Raw genomic sequence first — 22,943 nt, forward strand, 5'->3', positions numbered from 1 at the left:
ACATTGTGATGCTGCCATCTTTCTGAAGTAATTTTTAACCCCCTTTAATTTGGCTCTGAATCTCAGGTGAAAATTGCCATTTTAACCCCCCTCTACAAAATAGTGGATTACTTAGTGAGTATTCATCCATGACATGTAATATTTGGGCTATCATCACTATACATGTTTATCTTTCTTCAGAAAAAAAAATTAGCAAAATCAAAAATTTGAGCTGGGGAAATTTCTGAAATTTGGTTGATTTGATATGGAATGATCCAAGTTGTCTGAGCAGTACAGCCAATTATCCTATTTTAAAAATAAAGCCTTAAAAGGCAACAGAATGTAAAATAAAAAAGAATGGTAGACATTTAGGCCAAAGTGGGTGAAGATAAAATCTTTGTCATTATTTTTTCTTTGTTATTATAAAAAAGAACAAAGATACACATTACAAATACACATAATATAGGCTGTGCTTTATTTTTCAGGTACTGTGGGTGTGTTTCAGAGCGAATTGAAAGAAAAAAAATATAAAAATAAAACACTATAGACTTCACTGTATGAATTATACACTGATTGTTATTAAAGCAACTGTATTAAAGTTAATCAGTCAAGAGTAGTGAGTGTTTTGGTTGTTTTATTAACATTAAAGGGATAGTTCACCCAAAAATGAAAATTCTTTCATCATTTACTCACTGTTTTAAACCTGAATGAGTTTCTTTCTTCTGTTGAACACAAAAGTTATTTTGAAGAATGTGGGTAACCAAACAGTTGCTGTTCCTCAGTGACTTCCATAGTATCTTTTTCCTACTATCAAAGTCAATGGGGACCAGCAACTGTTTGGTTATCCGCATTCTTCAATATATATTCTATTGTGTTCAGCACAAGAAAGAAATTAATACAGGGTTGGGGCAACGTGAGAGTGAGTAAATAATGACAGAATTACAATTTTTGGGTGAACTATCCTTTTAATGATAAGCGGTAGCATGTTTAGTAATCTGCTGTCACTTTAAGACCTGTACGCATCTGTTTTTCTCTGTTTATATGTAAACCTTGTGTGTTTTTGACAGTATTAGCACAATCAGACACGAAAGATAATTTAGTCCAGTAATCAGGCTCTGTTTGACAGGCTTTTTAGTGTGCCCGCGCTTCAGGTGTACATGCTCAGAAAAAGCGCATGTATTTCCAACATTGTAACTGGACAGTACTCACATACAATGAGATGAGGTCATGTGACAGCAATCTTGCATATTCTTTTTGAAACATATGGAATAATGTGAGCCTTACACGTTAAATGGGGAACACATTTTTTATATATATTTTTATATATTATGTATTTTTAGACTTTTATATTTTTATTGAGGTAACTAAAATGAGGGAAAATATGAATAAAACATGGCCATGAATTAATAAATGGTGGAAACCAGGGTTGGAAATTAATGGGGGCCAATTAAAGTGAACAAAAATGCACCCAAATTCACGATAAGTGGGCAAAAAATGGCACTGCACAAAATAAACAATTCTGTTACTTCTGTCATGATTAAAGTGACTTTGATGTTGATATTGATTCAATTTTGTTGGCAACAACCTATTCTGATAATATTTTTAAAATATTTGTAATACATTTAAGAAAATATTTCTACAAATTGCCCTTACAAAGGGAATAAAATGCCCCTGGAAATCAATCCCAAGCGCAAATATTTCCCTCAGTGGAAAAATAACATTTCTGACACTGGTGGGAACAAAATCTTAATTTGTGGCCAAGATATATATTTGTTTTTGTTTTTCTTTAAATGCATGTCATGTATAGGGCTCTGTAAAAATGCCTCCTACTATTTTACCTACAACTTTTAAAGAATAGTCAACAGTGTATAGCATTCAGTGTAGCATTCAGTAACCAAATACAGTAGTAAGCGTGTTTTATTTCCTTAACATACCAGAATGCCTCACCTGTTTTAAGGCCTACAGGAAGTGAGGTCAGGGCTGCTGGATGCCTTTGGGAAGTGTATAAATGACGGGAACAAAGACAAGCTAGAGATAAGGTGGCAGGAAATGGTGGGATTTAAATGTGCACTGCACCCCCCATTGCCTTTTCCCCTTCCCTGCCTAATTTTTTCTTTGCAGAGGGACAGCAGCATTAGGCCGACGTGTGAAAAGTCTTCCCTAACAAAGGGATTTGACGAATAAATGCAATATTACAGTATTGATTCATTCGGGCTGGATGTAATCTCAAAGAACGCCGGAACAATAAGCTTAAATCGTGTGAGCATTAGCTGTTATGAAACTGCAAGCGAGCCGGTGCTGATCATGTTTTTCTCTCTGACTGCAAAAATGACTCCTGCGTTTGAATCATAAAAGCAAAATCCAGCAGCACAGAGAAGCATAAAATCTGCTAAGAGCCATGTATGATGACTGTTTTGTAATATTCTTTCATATTCTCTCTAATTTGCCTTATAAAATCCTTTTCAGCTCAGCGGTGGGCCAGCCTGGTTAAAAACACAGTGTGTATTAGACAGTCTTCTCAGATTAAAGGAATATTTTCACCCAAAAATGAAACTTCTGTCTGTATTTATTCACCCTCATGCCATTTCAAACAAAAGGAGAATTTTGAAGGGGCTTGAAGCGACATGAGGGTGAGTAAATAACATCATTTTCATTTTTAGAAATGTTCGAAATCCACTTAGCGGTACATTGTTCATCTTTATGGTGCATTACTTTACTCGTGTCGGGCTGTGATATCATTCGGAGCACAACAATAATTCCGCAAAAACAGCTGAAGAGGTATGTGAGCACTGTGCAGTCAGATAGACGAGCCAGCAGTGGTCTTATCAGCCTGGCCATCCATCCTGTCCGGTGCTTTTGGGTTGTCATTGCTGTTTGAATACAAACTCATCTTCTGATATCACAGAGATATAGCAGAACATTTCCGCAGAGACATACTGCGGGTCAGCACTTTATTTTTGTGTTGTAACTTTATAAATCTTATTGGGCTATGTGTTAAACCCACTAAGTGATGGAAATAACTGCCAAGTAAATCTCTCTGGCCTTCAAACAGCCGCATTTGATGTCAGAGACTGCTTTATGGAGCAGTAATGAGCGATGTGAACATGCAGAAGCTGTTTTTAGAGGCTAAAATCAGCACTGCTTCAAGGGATAGTTCACCACAAATGAAAACGGTCATCATTTACACAGCTTTATGCTATTTCTTTCTATACACAAAACACAAAAGGAAGAAAATTTGACATGTGACATCACAAAGAACAGGCATTGTGCATGAAATATAAAATCCAGGCCTGGATTTCTCTCCTCCAACACTGTCGTCACTCCTCCTTTTATACTTCCGGAGCTCCTCCGTGGGACTCGAGACCGGTGAGTGGCGCAGGTGTCGTGCATTAGCATTTACTCCACCGGCCTCGCTCCGTTCCCACGGCTCTCGGCCCCGCCCCTCTCGTCACAGTAATAAATAGTAATTAAAATTAAATACGATTATCGCAGTAATTTAGCTTGCCCAGTAACAAGCCGACAAGATGCAATGTAGCATGACAAAACCCTTCAAAGCATTGTATTGCGGCCAAAGCTTTACAGCCAAGCGAGCTGAAGCGATAATTTCATTCTGTCCTCTATAAAGCACTGTATGGCCAAAAGTATGTGGACACACTCTTCAAAATAACAGGTTTTGCTATTCCTGTCATTTCTGTGAGGGTGAATAGATATGGAAGAACTTGACTGGCCTGCACAAAGCCCAGACCTAAACATCACTGAACACCTTTTGAAATGAATTGGATCGCAGATGTCAAGCCAGACCCTGTCCCCCACCATCATTGCCTGACCTCACTGATGCTCTTCAGTCTGAATGAGAGCTAATCCCTTCTTATGTATTCCAACATCTAGCTGAAGGCCTTCCCAGAAGAACTAAAGCTTTTATAGCAGCAATCGGAAGGAGTAATGCTTTTTTTGCCATGCTTTTAAAATTAAATGTTCAAAGACACAAGAGTGTCAGTGAGGTCAGGCACTGATGTTTGGTGTTGGAATCTGCCTTGCTGTTCCAGTTTATCCCAAAAGTATTCAGTAGACTAGAGGTTCAGGTCTGGGTTTTGTGCTTTTTGTGTTTTTTTGTCTGGGCTTGCTGGATTTTTTATTTTTTTAAAGGAGTAGCTTGACTGTAGTTTACCTAGTTTAAATTATGAGTAGCTTAGAAAGCTATAGTTTCAAAGTGGCTTCCCCATCAGTGCACATTATGGTGATCTGTTATTATTTAACAAAATTAAATATTTTCTATTAAAAGTTTTGCTTTAAAGCGACTTTGTACAATTGCCCTGTACATTTTTTTTAGAGCTGTCTTTCTTCAGTTTTGATATTTTAAATAGAGCACTGCATAGTCCTCACCATTTTTCTTTCATGTGTACAAAGCTGCAGAGAAAACTGTGATGAATAATTTTTGTGAGAAGCTCTGGCATATCTATTATAAACAGAAAACCCGAAAGACCCTGGAGCATGACTTCATTCACCTGGGAAAAAGACCAAGGCAGCACTCTTATGCAGAGCTGCTGTTTTACAAAATCCCATTTCTTGCTGTATTAGTCAGTCCTTTTCTGTAACTTTATAGGCTTACAGAAAATGGCCTTAATATTCCCATTTTCATGATGATGAAGTGATTAGTCCTCCCGAGAAAAAAGGGGCATTTCAAGACTAATTCCTCCTATTTAGGCCTGATTAAATTAACTATTTGCGCTGAAGGTTCTAACTAGCTGCCATCAGGCTGATCGTGCTGTAAAATACGAATGATTCGATGTATGATTCTGGTTTGTTAATGAATGTAGTGCATTCCTCATCTTCTCATTGATATAATGTACTAATGCAGTAAAATGTGGTCTTCAGCCTAAGCATGTTAAGGACCCCAATCATCACTCCTAGAAAGTGAATCCTTTTAAAGGAAGTGCAGACTCAGCGAGCGTGACTAAATGCCTTTAAAAAAATTACAGTACAGTCAGTGGATGAGAATGAATCAATGTAAGATGCACAACAGCTTGGGCCTTGGTTTTTGATTATGTCTGTTGCATATGCACTTCATTTTTTTTGCTTCTTTATTGTCAGTGAAATTTCTGTGTGAGTAAAGAAAATCAGTAATATTGGCCATATTTTAGCTTCTAATCTGATCTACAGTCACAGATCACTGATATTAAAGAGATCACCCAAAAATAAAAATTGTCATTTACCCTCATTTCATTTCAAACCTGTATAACTTACACTTAAAGAATAAATACTGATGAATGTTAACAGTGATTTTTCTCCATTGTAAGGATATAAACTGAAGAGTCTATATTCAGATGTTCGTTTTAATAAAATAAGGGTGAGTAAATGATGGCAGAATTTCTGTTTTTGGGTGAACTCTAGCTTTCAAACAAAGCCATTGGAACCAGTATAAATCATTTACATTTTACATAGTAAATGTAATCTTTTTTGAAGTACAAATTTGTTTTTTATGACAGGAAAGAAATTATAAGCCACAGCTAAGCTTTCTGGAATTCATTATCTTAATGCAGTCTGATATTTACCAGTGTTCAGCAAATGACATCCGGAAATAACTCCACAAAGCAAAGAAATAAAGTTGCCTTCAAGGAGAAAATATTTCTATGCATGTTACAAATGATTTGCAGCCATATAAAACTGCTGAACACATTGTAAAATGCTTTCTTATGTAGACCAAGACTACGTAATTTAGTTAACAGAGCGGAATGCAAGTTACAAGGCCCGAGACTGAAGTTCTGAGCCCGTTTTATTGGGCATAGTTCTCATTAGAGCAGCTCTTTAAATGGCAATTTCCATGTGACCCAAATTGCTGGCAGTGCTGTACCAAAATGGCCCATTTGGATAGAAATTAATGAGAAGAGAAATGCAATAGCCATAGATTATCTGTCAGATGCTGGTTGCCAATCCATCATCATATTACATTAAATTTTAGTGCAGTGTTGAAATTTGAAGGTTAGCTTTAGGGGAAACATATCATATTCCTGGTCACTTTATTAAAGCAGTTGGAGCATGTGGTGCACATGAATTGGGTGAGCTTTAGCCCCTGCCAGGCTTGACTGCTCACATTGCAACATGTTTCATTAGAGCTGACGTTCTTGCCAAATGGATATACCCTGAACTCTCAGACTCCAGTGCCATGATAAATTGTTACCATTTTCTTTGGTAGGTGAAGGGAGGACCACCTGATACGGGCTAACTCGGTTCCTTCAAACATGAATAACCTCACCGGCTACATATCCGCCTGGCTAAGTGGCATTTCAGTTAGAATTGAACATGGTGGTAAAGCGGGTATTTCTGTTCAATCGACTGCACTCCGCCAGGGTGTTTTGCTACATACTGAGCACACAAGAATCAATAGAAATTCAATTGGCATTAGATAGAGACTTGGGGCTGTGTATCTCCCATTTAAAACTGCAAAGTCCTACATTTGCTGCATGGGCGGGCATTAACCCCTGTCGCTGAATAAAAGAGAGCACTGCTGAGGAGAAAAGACAACTTGGATTATCACAAGAGAGTAAATCTGAAGAAAGTTTCTGAATTCTTGTGGATAAAGAAACATTGATCTCATATTGATTCCATAGTTTAGGCCAGCACTTTGTCCTTTGCCAGTGTTTTATGTTTTTTTTTTTTCTCCTTCATCCACTAATTGTACTCATAAAAGAAGATTAATGTTCAACGATGTCTGTAATGTGTTCCAGCGGGACACTAAGTAATACATACCATCTAAAGGTGCGGTCACATTTACCAATTTTGAGCAATTTTGTTAATAAATTGAATAATTTAATTTCAATTAATTGCTTGAGGGTTAAAGCTTTCCCTACACAGATTTTGCATTGGGTTCAAGTTGGTCACGTTGACTAAAGTCCCGTTCATACATAACTATAGTGATATTAACGACACTAGGGCTGAAGCTATTGAATATTTTAGTAATCGAGTATTCTACCGAAAATTCCATCGATTAATCGAGTAATCGATAAGAAGAACTTTTTCTTTATTAAAGAGCAATACTAAATATACAAGATAAAATAAGACAGATCTCTTAAAATGAACAAGTAATTTGTTTCCTTTTTAGAAAAATTAAAATGTTTATTGCTGAAATTGCATACACATTAATAACTGTGAAAACTAAACCCATTTAGTGCATTTAATTGCCATGTTACATTCAAAATGCAAATACAAATATATAACAATATAAAAATCAATTTCAAATTACTTTAAAAAAGGTAAACAGTACAACCAAAAACTAAGACATAAATCAGAATAATAGTAATAAAAAAAATAATAAAACCTAAACATCGTGCAACTTAACTTTCAAGTTTCAGCCTAACTACAGCTCACGCATGACATAAGCCTTTACTGTCTTCTTAGAAGGCTTTGTGGCTTTTGTAAGAGGCAAAAATTAGTGGGCAGGAAGCTAACGTGAAACAAAAACAAGAGTCCATACACAACATTTATTAACACATTTTTCAGCAACATGAATTTAAAGTTATTTGGAGAATAAACCCTCTTAAATGTCTCTCTGCATACTGGTGTGTGTGTGTTCCTTTAAAGGAGTAGTTCACTTCCAGAATGAAAATGCTGTCATAATTTACTCACCCTCTACTTGTTCCAAACCTGTATGAGTTTCTTTCTTCTGTTGAACACAAAAGAAGATATTTTGAAAAATGTTATTTCTGCTGCAATGTCTTCAAATTAAACCAGACTTTTATTTTGACGGGTTGCCGTGAATACCTTTAAATTTCTGTGTGTATATGATATGACGCTAGTTTTACTCAAATGAAACGGTGAAAGTGAAGTGACTTTCAGAGCAGTTCTGGAGTTGTTCGTGTGTTTATGTCCTCACCGCGAGCGTCACGCGCGCTTCAGTGTGTGTGTGGTGAAGGAAAACGCACATCTCTGCCATTCATTCATTCATAGAGATATGATCGCATAATATGAGTTAATGCTCATCAGATCTCGTAAATCAGTGGGAAATGAATAGAAATTATGATTTTGTGTAAAGAAATATCAAGTAAACGTATAAAAATATAAAAACCCTGGCAAAGCTATTATTATCAGGGCATGTGAGCAGAGCATAGCGGGGAGCAGATCAGTGAACGAGATTTTACCAGCGTTGCCCAGTACTGCAAACAGAAACAAGTATACTACATAGAAATTTCTTGTCGGTGCATTATTTGAGCGGTCTTAGCTATTCCGGTGAGCATGAGCGGTAAATGAGCAGAATGCACATTGATAGAGCGGAATATTGAACGGAACGTCACACGGCGCAGTGATGACGGCTGGAGGAGAGTGAAACCTGAACACTGCTGGGCGGCGCGGCATATATTTTCGGCGGCCGAAAATTCAGTGCATTCCTATTAAATGGACTAAACGATTCTCAGAAGCACATAATTTGCCTCGATGATTTTTTGTATTCGAGTTACTCGAGGAATCGTTTCAGCCTTACACTATATCGAACATTTTTTATATCTTTATCGAAGAAGGTGTACCGTCGATGAATATCGATACCGTTTTATCACCCAGGCCTAGTATTAATTAATATTAATGTATTATTAATATTGCAGGCTGCACTGCAAACTGTGCTAAAGATACTCGTCAAAGTCAAGCAACACAAACCTGTTTCATGATTTGAAACAATATCATTAATTAGAACATCCAGAAACTAAGAAATTAATTTTTCTATAAAGATATTTATTTTGTTAAGGGAAAATGACTGGAAAAGTGTAAAGAATTCAAAAACGTGATGTTTGTCATGACCATAAAGAGTAGTTTAACCACAATTAACAGTCTGGTTCCCTTTCAGTTGGTCACTCCGAGTCACATCGGTGACCGACGAATTGGAATCTCGCTTAGAGAGACCAATCCACTTCGAGTGTAAACTAAACAAGCCAATGCACATTGGCATGCGATGATTGCATCCAGCTGCCACTGATCACAGCGTCAGCATAAAAAGGCAGCCGATGCAACACATACCAGCTTTTCGTTTCGGAGCCGAGCGACAACATCGTTCTGCTTCTACCAAACTGCTTCGTGTGTGACGAGTCTAGTGCGCTCTCGGGAACTTTTTGTGTTGGTGGACGGCGCTTCAGCGGTGGTTGTTCCTGTGTCGAGTGGATTGCGCACTTCAGGCTGCATTACCCCCTGTCGTACTGCAAATGGCCGTTTCCCCTGTGCGTCTCAGCACGTAAAAGAGCATTTCCCTAAAAGAGACAATTTCTCTAAAAGAGTACAATAAGCGGGTGCGTCTTTGCTCTTCAAAGAGCGTACCAGCGGTATCCTTCGGTGCACCTCCCAACGACAGGATTTCTATCACTGCATCGGAGGGAGAGCTCTCTGGAGAGGAAGATTCGGCTGCGCTGCCGCCCTCCGTGACGGTGGCAAGGCCTGAATCGGATCCAGAGATGTCTGCTATGCTTTCCCGGGCTGTCCTCCGGGCTGTCCCTGTCGCACCGTGTCTTCATGTAAGTTGCGGAGGCAGCCCTTGTTCCCCTGAGAGAACAGGGCGTTCGCATTCCCAACTACATCAATGACTGGCTCATAGTAGCTCAGTCTCAGCATCAGTTGTGTGCACACAGGGCCTTCAGGTCAACTGGAAAAAGAGCAAACTCTCCCCGATGCAGAGGATCTCTTTTCTCGGTATGGAGTTGGACGGTCGAACAGAGGAACATGCGCAGTCGGTGCTGAACTGCTTGAATTCGTTCAAGGGCAGGACAGTGGTCCCACTGAAACTATTTCAGAGACTCCTGGGGCATATGGCAGCTGCAGCGGCAGTTACGCCGCTGGGGCAGCTTCATATGAGACCGCTTAAGCACTGGCTTCATGGCCAAGTCCCGAGGTGGGCGTGGCAGCGCAGTACTCACCGGGTCCAAGTTACACCGGCCTGTCGCCAAACCTTCACCCCGTGGTCAGACCTTACGTTCCTCCGGGCAGGAGTGACCCTAGGCAAGTGCGTGCTGGTCCAAACGGACAACACGGCGACCGTTGTGTACATCAACCGACAAGGTGGTCTGCACTCCCATCGCATGTCGCAACTCGCCCACCACCTCCTCCTTTGGAGTCAGAAGGTTCTGAGGTCACTTCGTGCCATTCACATTCCCGATCTGCTCAACCGTACGGCCGACGAGCTGTCATGAGCTATACTCCCGGGAGAATGGAGACTCCATCCCCAGACAGTCCAGCTGTTTTGGAGACGTTTCGGAGCCGCTCAGGTAGACCTGTTTGCCTCTCCAGATACCTCTCGCTGCCAGTTGTTCTAAACACTCGGCACAGACGCACTGGCACACAGCTGGCCGCGGAGCCTGCGCAAGTTTGTGTTTCCCCCAGTAAGCCTTCTTGCACAGATGCTGTGCAAGGTCAGGGAGGACGAGGAGCAGGTCCTGCTTATGGTGCCATATTGGCCCACTCGGACCTGGTTCCCCGAACTAATGCTCCTCGCGACAGCCACTCCCTGGCAGATTCCTCTGAAGAAGGTTCTACTGACTCAGAGATGGGGCACCCTGTGGCACCCACGTCCATACCTCTGGAAACTTCATGTCTGGTTCCTGGACGGGACGCGGAGGTTCTTGGTGACCTACCCCAAGAGGTAGTTGACACCATCACTTCGGCGAGAGCACCGTCTACGAGACACGCTTACGCCTTGAAGTGGAACCTGTTCGTTGAGTGGTGTTATTTATTGACCATAACATACAAATAATTATTTACTAAATTATTGTTTATTATTATTTCTATACTATTATAGTTTTTGTTAATATCTTGAATTAGCTTATAATTTATGTTTTCATTTTAGTTTAAGTTTTAGTAATTTTGTTATGCTCGTTTTTGTTTTTATTTAGGTTACATTTTTTAAGCTTTAGTGCTTATTGTATTTCAGTCAGTTTTAGTTGTTTTATGTTTTCCAGTAAAAATATAAAATTAATTTTTTATTTCACCTTTATTTCAGTTAACAAAAGCGAAATAGTTTTAAAGGGGTCATATGATGCGATTTCAATTTTTCCTTTCTCTTTGGAGTGTTACAAGCTCTTGGTGCATAAAGAAGATCTGTAAAGTTGCAAAGAATAAAGTCTGAAATCCAAAGAAATATTCTTTATAAAAGTTGTCAACCACGCCTACCTAAAACGGCTCGTTCTAACACGCCCCCACATGTCTACGTCACTATGTGGGAAGATTTGCATAACGCCGCCTAAATGTTCACGCAAAAAAAAAGAAGGCGTAACTTTAATTCTTGCTGTTGCCGCCGCTGCCATGTTGTGGAGTCGCTGTGTGTTTCGTTGTGAAAGCGAAACTACTTTGTTTGGCCTTCCAAAAGAGGACACAACTAGAAATCAGTGGTTAAGTTGTATTTACAACACTAAAATAATGTGTTTTTTGAACCTTAAACCACATAAACACATTGCATTACACCAAATACACAAAATAATGTTCTTTTTAGCAACGTCATATGACCCCTTTAACAATAACAACACCACTATGGACATTTTTGTTTAATTTTGTGCTATCTGAAATCCTGAAGCAAAACCGCTTGAGAACGACTGGTGTAAGTAATGCCACACTTACTCAAATCTTGTGGTGCTCAGATGTGCCCATGATGATAGTCATAGCAGTCATTCAGTGTAATATTTTGTGTAATGGGGCTTTGCTATCAATGTATATCAGTGTCTGAATCTGGGAGGTCTTGCATTAGCCCAGAGCAGACAGCTGTAGTATTGATGGTTCTGTGTGGCTGCTATACTGTCAAACCATCATCATCTTTGCCTGGAGAGCTGTCCAACCCTTATATTTTATCCGCACATGCAGCTGTATAACACAATGAATATCAATAAGCTATCTCAGCATAACCTGTTCGCGTATATGGGTAGATATGATTTGTTATTCAAATTAAATGCTTTGATTTAATTGTGTTCATAAACATGCCATGAAAACAAGCTTAGAAATGATGATTGATTTTGATAGGACCTCATTAGAGCGATAACGATTAGGGTCATTATAACCTTGTGTTGTGGTGATTGAGCAGCAGTGTTATGTTTCATTGGACTGGCATCGCTCTTCGATATCATGATACATGAGGTCCAGTGATTTCATTAGGCCAGACAAGATGGATGGATGGTTGAAATATTGTGGATTAAATATTGTATTCAAATAATTTTGTCGGTTTCTCAGGATCCATCTATCAAAAAAAAAAAATTATTGAAATATAATTCTTATAATTCTTTTTTTCTTGTCGCTGACGACATACAAGACCTTCAGACTATGCTATCTTTGTGTCCTTCGTCATGTGGTCTGTTACTCTGGAGTTTTTTTTAAACACTGACCAGAGTCACTGGAGGCCACAAAACGATTGCTGTGCAGCATTTTTCTCAGACATCTGTTCCATGGCCACTCCTGTGGGGAGGCACTGCCACGGCTTTGAAGTGTTGGAGCTGTGATGTTAGATTTGTGCTTGTCTCACACTTTGTGGAGGGAGTCCAAAGTCTGCTCACTTTAAAAAGCCCCCAGTACGCTGAACTTTTTTTCTTCTTCATTTTTTTTTAACTGCTGTCTTGTTGAGAACTGATCTGACTCTCCTGACTTTCTTTTGATGATGATCTGGAGTATTCTGGTTTATCATAGTCTAAGACCTGTTCTCTGGCTTTTAATATTAAGATGGCATTTCATTTACATTGAAGGTGTTACTTATTAATTTTACTTATTAAAGTTCAGAACTCTTCAAAACAGTGGGTGCATTAGGTGTAACAGAAAGCGAACGTCAGGCCGGGTCCAAAATTAACATTCACCAAGCACCAAATTCAAGGTAAAATTGGCTGAATAAAACTGCAGGAACTGCAGCGCTGAATTGTAAGAACTGTAGTTTGACACTTGCTGGTTAAAGTAATTCAGACTATTCAAAACAAAGATCAAGCTGATTCTGCTCAATGTGTTAAAGGAATAGTTCACCTAAAAATGAAAAATTGCCTGAAAACCTACTCACTCTCAGGCCATCGAAAATGTAGATGAGTTTAAGGTCACACTTTATTTCAAGGTCCAATTCTCGCTATTAACAAACCATTAACTATAACTTTTGCCTCAATAAACTCCAAATTTGTTGCTTATTAAATGTTAGTAAGGTAGTTGTGAAGTTTAGGTATTGGGTAGGATTAGGGATGTAGATTATGGTCATGCAGAATATATACTTTATAAGTACTACTAAACAGCCAGTATGTTATTAATAGGCATGTTAATAAGCAACTAATTATTAGTCAGAATTGGTCCCTATACTAAAGTGTTACCGAGTTTATTTCTTCATTGGAACAGATTTGGAGAAATTTAGCATTAAGTCGTTTGCTCACCAGTGAATAGGTGCCATCATGGTGAAGAGTTATTATGGATTATTGATGGATTTGATTCTTACAAACATGCAGCTATTCGCTTCACAAGATGTTAATTGATGGACTAGAGATGTGTGGATTATTTGTGGATTATTGTAATGTTTTTATCAGCTGTTTTGGACTCTCATTCTGACGGCACCCATTCACTGCAGAGGATCCATTGGTAAGCAAGTGATGTAATGATAATTTTCTCTAAATGTGTTCTGATGAAGAAACAAACTCATCTATATCTTGGTTGGCCTAGGCTTTCCTTTTTCCTTTAAAGTTACATTTGCTACTGAAAAATTAATAAATGTTATTTATTAAGGAAGAGTTTTCTACATGTTTACAAATGTTGAAAATACCTTCGATCATCTGTTTTATTTCTAGTTTAAAGTGTCTGACCCCGTTTTGGCTGGTGGTTAACCAGAGCTAACTTAAGATCTGTAATCAAAGGCATAGCAGAAATTGCATCTGTATAGCTGTCTACTGAAAACATTGAATGGAATGCAGCATTTCTGCTGTTAGTAAAAAGATGGAGATTTTTTTCCCTTAAAATTAATTTCTGTCAAGAATAAACAGATCATGTCTTCTAGCCAACTGTCTGCCAAAGGTTTCAGGTTTCCTACTGTGACTTTCAAGCTGTTTCAGTGGAGTGCAGTGGTATCAGTTGTGTTTGAACATTCATAGGGGTGATGTTTGTTTGTTGTCGTTGTTTCTGTAGAGTGCAAGAGGGTTCCAGAGTAAAAATCCCATTCATTTTCTTCATAGAGAAATTTATTTTTAACGTCTAAACCTTTCAAGGCTGATCTACCATGAGCTCTGAGATTAAGCCGTGTTATATGCTTCTGTTTGAACCACAAGTCAGTGTGAAAAATCATAGCAATAAACATAAAGTATTTAGTTTTAATTGAGTCTGTCTTCCTATCTCAAACTACACTACTGTTCAAAATGTTGTGGTTGGTAGAATTTAATTTTTTTTTAAACAAATCATATTCATTTACTTTATCAAAGATACAGTAAAAACAGTAATATCGTGAAAGATTATTACAAGTTAACAAACATGTTAATATGCTAATTAGTGCTCAATAAATATTTTTTATAGTAGATGTTGAAAACAGTTTTTGTGGAAAATGTAATTTTTTTTAGGACGAGATAGAAATATTTTGTATCAATTTAAATTTCTTTACTGTCACTTTAATGCATCCTTGTTGAAAAAAAGTATTAATTTCTTACCAAAAAAAAAAAAGACCACAAACGCAAACTTTTGAACGGTAATGTACATATTATGTATTTATTTATAAATCTGTTTATTTATATTTATTAAAACCATATATATATAGTCAGTAATGTAAAATTTTTACCATTGTATTTGATTTGATTGCATCATTACACCATTAGTTCTTTGACTCATAAAATATGTACACAATCTTTTCTTGTTTTCATTTGTAATACTTCTGGAACCACAGCTGCTGAGAGAGTGTGGTCACTCCTGTACTCTATTATTAATTTAATTATCTATTTTTCCTTCTATAACACATAATGGCTTGGCATACCGCTAACAAATTAAAGCAATCATAAGTACAGTAATGTGAGATCAATAAGGTTCATTTCGTCCTGTTAGGCATCGCTAACAGCAATTTAGTGCAAAGTATAGGTGCATTTGTGGCATTGTGGATCTTCTCATTCCCTCTTGCATTGCCTCATTTGCCTAATTGCTTAATTTGCCTATTACTGTATTATATTAACCTGCCACTATTACAGCACTATTTCAAAACCAACACTCGCTGAACCATTATAATGAACCACCCATGACCCTCTTAGGCTGTTTTATTATCTCACTGTACTTATAAATGAGGAATATATGCACAATTTTCAGATAACAACAATATATATGTGACTGTTTAATTAGTCAATTATTTTACCAAGCGGTGGGTTTTCAGCTGAACTTGCAGTTAGCAGTGCTAATGATTAGTAGAATCAAAACAAACAAATCTGGGGACATACTATAAATTAATATAAAGTGTATTGTTTATTTTATGACCAAGTATTACTTGCAACCTGGCACTAGTTTATCCTCGCAGTCCAGACAGGTGAGCTAAAGCGCTAACTGCCATGTCAGCGGTTCGCCGCATTCATTGACGTATGAGTCTACTAGCAGCTTGCATAGAATGCTACAAATTGAGTTTTGAAATCTGCCATCCTCGTAGTCGGGAATAGGCAGTTGTTGAAGTAACAGAGATAAAAAAGCACACCTGGAATTCCTCACAATTATTATTAGGGCCAACTACACAACTTTTTGACACTCCTAACATCAACACAGTGGTCTTCTCAACAGCTCTTGACACAGTTTTCATTGTGTGTGACCATTTTGTTGAGTAATGGGATCAGAACCAGTTCTCTGTCCAGAAAGCTTTCTGGCATCTGTCTGAGAGCGAGGCTGCCGGCACCTTTAGTCCAATGAGGACCATAGCTTTTCTGACAAAGCCTTTTTCTCAAAGAATCTTGTGAATTATTAAACAAGGGCTTGGGCTAGGGGATGCCTGAGGTAATCTGCCAGTCACAAATGTGAATATTAGAGCTCTCCATCACATACAGAGAACCTTCTGCTATTGAGTCTGGGTATCACAATCATCCCTCAACAGCTCATTCACAAACTGGTCCAGCTGGGGCTCAACACTTCGCTGTGCAACTGGCTGTTGGACTTTCTGACTGGAAGACCTCAGGCAGTTCGGGTCGGCATGTGGAAGAATTGACAATAAAGCAGACTTGACTTGACTTGTATATACAGAATGGTGAATGCTTATTTACTTCCTAAAAAAGGCAGAATTTAATTGTATAAATGTGATGGTGATCTATGCCTGCCCTTAAAATGTTTACAGCTGATCTGTCAATTGTGTTTTATGCTATATACAATTTTAAAAAATCATATATATAGAATATCTTTTTTTAATCTTTAATCTAAAAGTGTAGCCTATATCATTGTTATAATGCCCATTTTGCTTATGTGAAAGAGATTGTTTCAGTCATTGCTCTAAATTATTAGGGAGCTATCTAACATTTGGTATGTTATGAAAATATATAGGCTAATATAAATGCCTGAAATATGCAGTTCAGTTGCTATGTATTGAAACTGCTAAGTTTGGGAGTGTTTTTGATTTATTCATTAAAGGGCAGACTTAGTCATTTGTTCAAGAAACACACTACACTGGTTGTGCTGTGTGTTTTTAATTTACTTAAAAGAATGAGTTCATAAGAGTAATTTCTTCGTGAATCAGGTTACACTGGTTGTACTGTATGTTTTAATTCACTTTGAAGAATGAGTTCATACGAATCATTTGTTCGTGAATCAGACTACACCGGTCACGTTGAATGTTATTGCTTGCATCACTTGGGCACACTGTAGTTACGCATTCATACTGTAGATGGGTTTAGAGTGTAGCCCATGTGGTTCCAAACAACAAGACAGCTATTGTTATGTCAGTACAAGGGGAATTTTTTTTGTTGTTGGAAGTTTGAAATGTCAAGTTTTTCACTGCCTCTTTCAAAATTTCAACTTCTAACTCTGTGTCTCTCTTTTTTGTCTCCCACAGGAATGAAAGTGAGGGCTTGCATGTCGCAAATGTCAGGTAGGTTAGGAGAGGACACTCTCTCTGTGGATCTTGGCTCTTCTGCTGTCATCATAAAGCTCATAGTAGATGCTCTGAGAACTGCATTTCTCATTGCCATGTCAAATTATGCGATGCACGTTATTTAGTAGACTAGACACATGTCATTTCCATGACTGAGTCATGCATGTTTGTTGACATTTTCTAGATCCTGTCTCAGATGCACATTGACTTCTTGGACGGACATCCTCATTGTCCCCATTACAGATTTGTATCAGTTTCTGTTATTGGGGATTTGTAGAAAAACCTGAAGAGTTTTTATTTATTTATTTTTTACTTTTTCTAGGTCTGATTTTTGGATTATGTGGATTATTTTTAAACTTTTAAATTTACGTTCAAGGGCATTGTGTAATCATGGTCGTACCTTTGAAAGCTTTCGCATTTTTTGTTTATCCGATTTGATTCAAAGCCTTGAATGGAGAGTTTATTTAGCATTGTCATTTATTCCCCATATGGCATGGCCAGGTTTGTATACACTACCTTCTAAAATAGCTTGTGGCAGTGATGTATAATTTAGAAAAAGTGTTCATGTTGTTAGTGTGTGTGCTATAGTTAGTAGCAGTTTTATTCATCTTATTAAATTTGAATGAATGTGTCCTATTGACAATAATACGATAGATTAGTACCAAAACCACTTCGCATTCAAAGCGAAATTGTAACGACTAGACCAACAAATAATTGATTTGATTTGACGATTGAGTCATCATGTATGTGTTTATTAATTTATTTGCTGAAATCTAAAGACAGACAGTGGATGAAGATATTACATTATGTGTGTCACCGGTTCATTTGAGCATTTTGTTTGTCAGCAAGACATTAGATATTAATTAGTTTTCTTGTTTTACTTTATTTGGAAATGAACAATCACTCAACTACAAACCTGAATTCTTTGTCAATATTTCACAAACTATTTACTAAAATAGTAATAATATTATTTGTCCATCATCTAATTACTATTCATAGACTAAGCACGTCTGTGAAGCACTTTTTAAAGTGAAGGCCATAAATATCACACATACTGTGCTGTAAAACATCAAACCCTGAACTTTGAAACCTTTTCATCATCTTGAGATTGCTGAGTTATTGCTCAAGTGCCAAGTGGCAAAAATAAGACATGCTTGTACTATCTGTCTACTTGGCTCTTCAGTAAGACATCGTGAACATTTTTTCCATCAATTTTGAGCCGTGGGTCTCTACATCATTGTGATAGATTCTCTTAAAGGACGGGTCTTCAGAGCACCTGTGAAGCAGGTCTTTATTAATAACATTCGTGGGCACCGTTGTATTGCAGCTCAAGTCAAACAGAAAGACGGCTGCTGCTGTATCAATTCGGTTGAACATTTACGGCTGTATCAACACTAGGTTATTAACAGACTTAATTAGATCCTCTCTCAACGCTGCAGTGTTATAGCGTGTGAATCAATGTACCTCAACGCTTCCTTCCAGCTTGGGGTGGCATTAGATTAGATGGAGCAACGAAATCCTCAGGGACTCTCCCATACATCCAGCAGGTCCTCCTCAACACTCGTAGCGTTTTGTGAGCCACTGAAACGGTCTTGTTCGGAGTTTGCTGTTGATCCCAGATTTCATCAGCCAGGGAAGTTTGAATTGAGCACTGGAGAGGAAATTGTTGCGAAAGAAGCTCAAATTGCTTATCAAAGCGAGAGGCTGTCCCTAAGGAGCGCTTCTTGAGGAACATTGGACTTGTGCAACAACATTAAACGATAACCCACAACAAAAGTTGTTGTCGGTAATTTGCAAATGATCTGGCTGCAGATGGATGACATTTATTAGTTTTAGGGTGAAGTGCTGTAAGGGATCGAGGGTGAATAATCATAATCGGGGAAGATCGCTGTGTATTTTCTGTTAGGCGAGCAAACCAGGCGGTTTTCTAGACAGAGGAAAGCCTTATTGTCTTAGCCTTTAGCCTGTATGAAAACCAAAGGCCCTGTGTTGACAGTCTCTTGGCTCAGTGTTCTTCCCCCGGATCTGTCTTATTAACATGGAAAACTTGATAAGATTGTTGAATTGGAAAAGCAAGTCAGATATGAATCTAAAGTTAAAACTCTTTCCTGTGTTGGTGTGAATGAACCAGATGTATGATTTGGCTGTATAAGACCTTTTTGGGAAGAAATGTTAGTGTTGTGTTTTAATGGACCAATATATCAGCCGGTCTTTGGTCTTTTTGAACAAAGATGATTTGCATCAGCTGATAAACATGTTTGCTTGGCTGATTTAACAGTGTTGCCTCCCGCTTGTGTATGGCTCTTTGAAATCCATTTTATTTTTTCCAAATTCCATTTTTTTCTGGATTTCGTTTTTTCTGTTTTTATTTTTCTACAGTCTGTTTTAATGGTTAAATAAAATTGTATTAATCAAAAAGCATGTTTAATTAATTGAAATCATGAAACTTACATAATTTAACAGCAATTTATTAAAAGTTTAACGAAAATTTACCAAATTCTGTTTTCCATTAGTTTTTTAAATTCAATTTTAATGGTTTCATTCAATTTTAATAATCAAAACATTTCTAAATAAACGATTTTATTAAAACTAATTTAGTATTATTTTATTTATTCATTTATTTTTTCAGAAATACTGTGTTGTGTTTAAATTTTTCTGGTAAATAATTTTTCTGGTAAATATTCCTTGAAAATAATGTTTTAATAATAATTTTATTAGTAGTAGTAGTTCTATCATTACATTTAGTAATACATTTTTGTCACAGTTTCTTCAAGTTAAATCAAACTTTTATTTTGACAGGTCACTGTGAAGACCTTTGAGTTTCTGTTTGTATATGATATGACAATAAACAACAATAAATGACAATGTGTTCATGTACTCATATATTGAGTTGGCAGAGGCTGAAAACACCGCAAGCATCACACGCGCTTCAGTATGTTTGTAGTAAATGAAACCGTGTGTCTGCGCCGTTCATTCACATAGAGACACGCAGAACATGCAGGATTCATATTTAAATATTATTTTTGCAGCTTAATATTCACACACTAGACCATATCACGTTTTGATTAAAGTGTACTCACCTACTTGATTTATTCATCCAAAAGTTGGCAAATTCCGTGACACTCCGCGTTATACAGTAAATTCCGTTTTATGACCGGATTCTGCATTTTCCGCATCGCGAAAATCATACAGTAAATATTGAGGGGGACAAAGTAATACATCTTTTTTTATATATTATTGTAAAAACTAAAATGAAATAAAAATGTAAAGACAAAATGGGAAAAAAATAAAAAAAATTAAAACATATTGTAATGTACTGTATATAGCCTACTAACTTTCAAAAGTTTGAGGAACATTTTTGTTTTTATTTTTAAAAGAAGTCTCTTACACTGGGTGCGACAGGTGTGCTTTTAGAGTTCTGACTGTGGAGGTCTCATGAAAAATATTGATCTGCATTATATTTCACAGAAACCACTCTTAGTTATAAGCAACTGTTTTATCCCTAGAAATGGGGACAAACACTTGGAGAAAGCAGGGACTGTGGGAATTTTCACTTACGGTAAAGTTCTCCTCTTCGATATCAAAGCTCCGAGCCAAACTCAATTGAGTGAACAGGCATATCGCTCATATCTCTCCCTTATCTGGACGTTTTTAAGTCCCGCCTCAGTCAGACTTTGATGTTGAGACTGATAAATGGATGCTGGCAGTCGAGTCAGATATCAGTGTTATTTCAGCCACTGTTTTAATGTCGTCAAACTCTCTCATCATTTTCAAACCGCAGACAACATGATGAGCCTTTCTAGGACAAAATGACAGTTTGAGATGCAGTGGAGGATGTTATCCTTGGATTGTTGTGTGAGTGAATGATGATTCACGGGGTAACTTTTTGAGCGATTTTGCGGGGCAACTTTTTTTGAACAATGGTGCTTAGGCACTTTCCCATTGAGAATGGGTAACAAATTTCTAACTGGATATTTTAGATTGGTCGTGGGCCCTGTGTCTCACCTGGTTGCTAGCGTTGACGGCAACATTGCCCAAAGTTGCCCAGTGTATCATCAGCCTGAGAGTCTGTTTCTCTGTTGAAAATATTTAAATAAATAAATGAATTTGTATTTAATTATTTATAATTTATAATTTATTAAAATCAATTTATTTTTAAATTCAGTTTTATTTTCAGGTAGCATCATACATTATGAATTATTTATTTATTCATTTAAATCTGCTCATCCAAAATATTTTTTATGAATGCTATTTTATTTTCAAGTAGAATCATGTAGTCTTCATGTAGTTATTTATTATGAAAATTATTAATTTATTAATAGATCTTTTTTATTTATATTTTATTCCCACTGTTTCAGGTAGCAACAGTATTTTTATTATTTAGTATTTTTATGAGTATTATTAATTTATTAATACATTTTTATTAATTTCATTTTTTTATTATTTTATTTACTGTACATTACATTTAATTTTTTTTTAAGTTACATATTTTTAAATGAGCTCATCCAAAACACCGTTACAAAATCTATTTATGACTGTTGTTTTTTCAGATATTATACACTGTTTTTTATTATGAATATTATTAATTAATTATAGAAAATTATTATGAAATTAATTATGTATACATATGGCATTTTTTTTTTATTTCCAGTGCTGCTGGGTATACATTCAGAATAAAAAAGATTTTTAAAAAACCTGAAAATTTATTAATATTTCAAGCTTTCACTTCCCTGTATATGTTTGGCAGTATATATGTAGTAATGACTGAAATACTTCTCAGGAGAAAACACCCTTCACACTTTAAAAAACTAAACTAAACTTCATATTAGTCTTTAATCATTTTATTGTGGATAACTTAAGATATAACACTTTCTCATAAAACTTACGAAGTGTAGTCTGTTTGACAAATCGTTTCAATTTCAGTGACTCAAACCATCATCAGAGCAGAGTGAAATGTCACCTCTTGCAGTTTGCTTTATTCACCTTACTACAAACCAATATATGTCACTGCTGCCAGGCTTTGCAAGTGGCATACATCAGCATGACATCAGCAGGCCTCTGCTTTCCACCGAGCAGCCCTGTACAATACAAATTGTTCCTTCTAGACAAGGACGTGTGTGAGCGAGTATAGCCGCAGGGAGGTTTTTAGGCCTGGTCCCCCAGAGCATTTGCCCTCTCTCATTTTCACCTCGGTCTTTACAGTCACCTTCCTGCTTTCTCTCTCACTCTGTATGTGTCTGCTCATTGATTTGGGGCCTGTAATAGGCTGCTCCATTGAAGCCTATCCACTCCGGGTGCGTGTGTGTGTGTGTGTGTGTGTGTGTGTGTGTGTGTGTGTGTGTGTGTGTGTGTGTGTGTGGGCGCGCGCGGTGTGTGTGTGTGTGTGTGTGTGTGTGTGTGCGTGCGCGCGCGTGTGTGCGCGCGTGTGCGCGCGTGTCACACAGCTGTTGGCAGGCTCTGTTCCAGCGCTCTGATGCTCACGCTAACAGTGCAGAGTAAGACGGGGTGCTTTCTGCTGACACGCTGTTCTGTACTCGGCCTGTGGCTTTGCCAAGGTTAAGTAGGCAGGGCCGGCCACACACTGGTTGCTTGCAGATACTGGGAAAAAAAACCTGTGGCTGTGTCGCTGACCTGAGAAAATGCTTCTCTTTCAAGTATCCGGAAGAAGGAGGGTATCAAGGCATGTCAGAATCCAGTATTTGGGTCACATCCTGTCATCCATGCCTCCTTTTGATTGATTTTTGAAGGCAGACAGAAAAATTGCCTTTAAAAAGTAGAGTAATATTTTAATGTAGTGTCAAATAGACACTTTTTATTGTAATACATTATGAATATTATTAATGTATTTATTAATTTATTCATAAATATTAATATGTATTTATCTGCAATACAGTTTAAAAGTTGAATAGATTTTTAAAGATTTAAACTTTTTTTTTTTTTTTTTTTTTTTTTTTTTTTTTTTTTT

The 22,943-nt window shown here is 37.3% G+C and overlaps 1 protein-coding gene across 3 annotated transcripts in view; it reads left to right on the top strand.

Moving 5' to 3' along the window:
- LOC107691341 (IQ motif and SEC7 domain-containing protein 1-like) overlaps window positions 1-22,943 on the top strand; it is a 214,224-nt gene that overhangs the window by 27,860 nt on the left and 163,421 nt on the right. For all 3 annotated transcript variants that reach the window (XM_016489894.1, XM_016489895.1, XM_016489902.1), the window contains exon 2: window positions 16,940-16,975. In XM_016489894.1, the coding sequence (XP_016345380.1) occupies window positions 16,940-16,975 (36 nt within the window). The remainder of the gene's footprint in view (window positions 1-16,939; window positions 16,976-22,943) is intronic.

This window comes from Sinocyclocheilus anshuiensis, unplaced genomic scaffold (assembly GCF_001515605.1).
Source record: "Sinocyclocheilus anshuiensis isolate Anshui unplaced genomic scaffold, SAMN03320099.WGS_v1.1 scaffold1154, whole genome shotgun sequence".
NCBI classification, from domain to species: Eukaryota; Metazoa; Chordata; class Actinopteri; order Cypriniformes; family Cyprinidae; genus Sinocyclocheilus; species Sinocyclocheilus anshuiensis.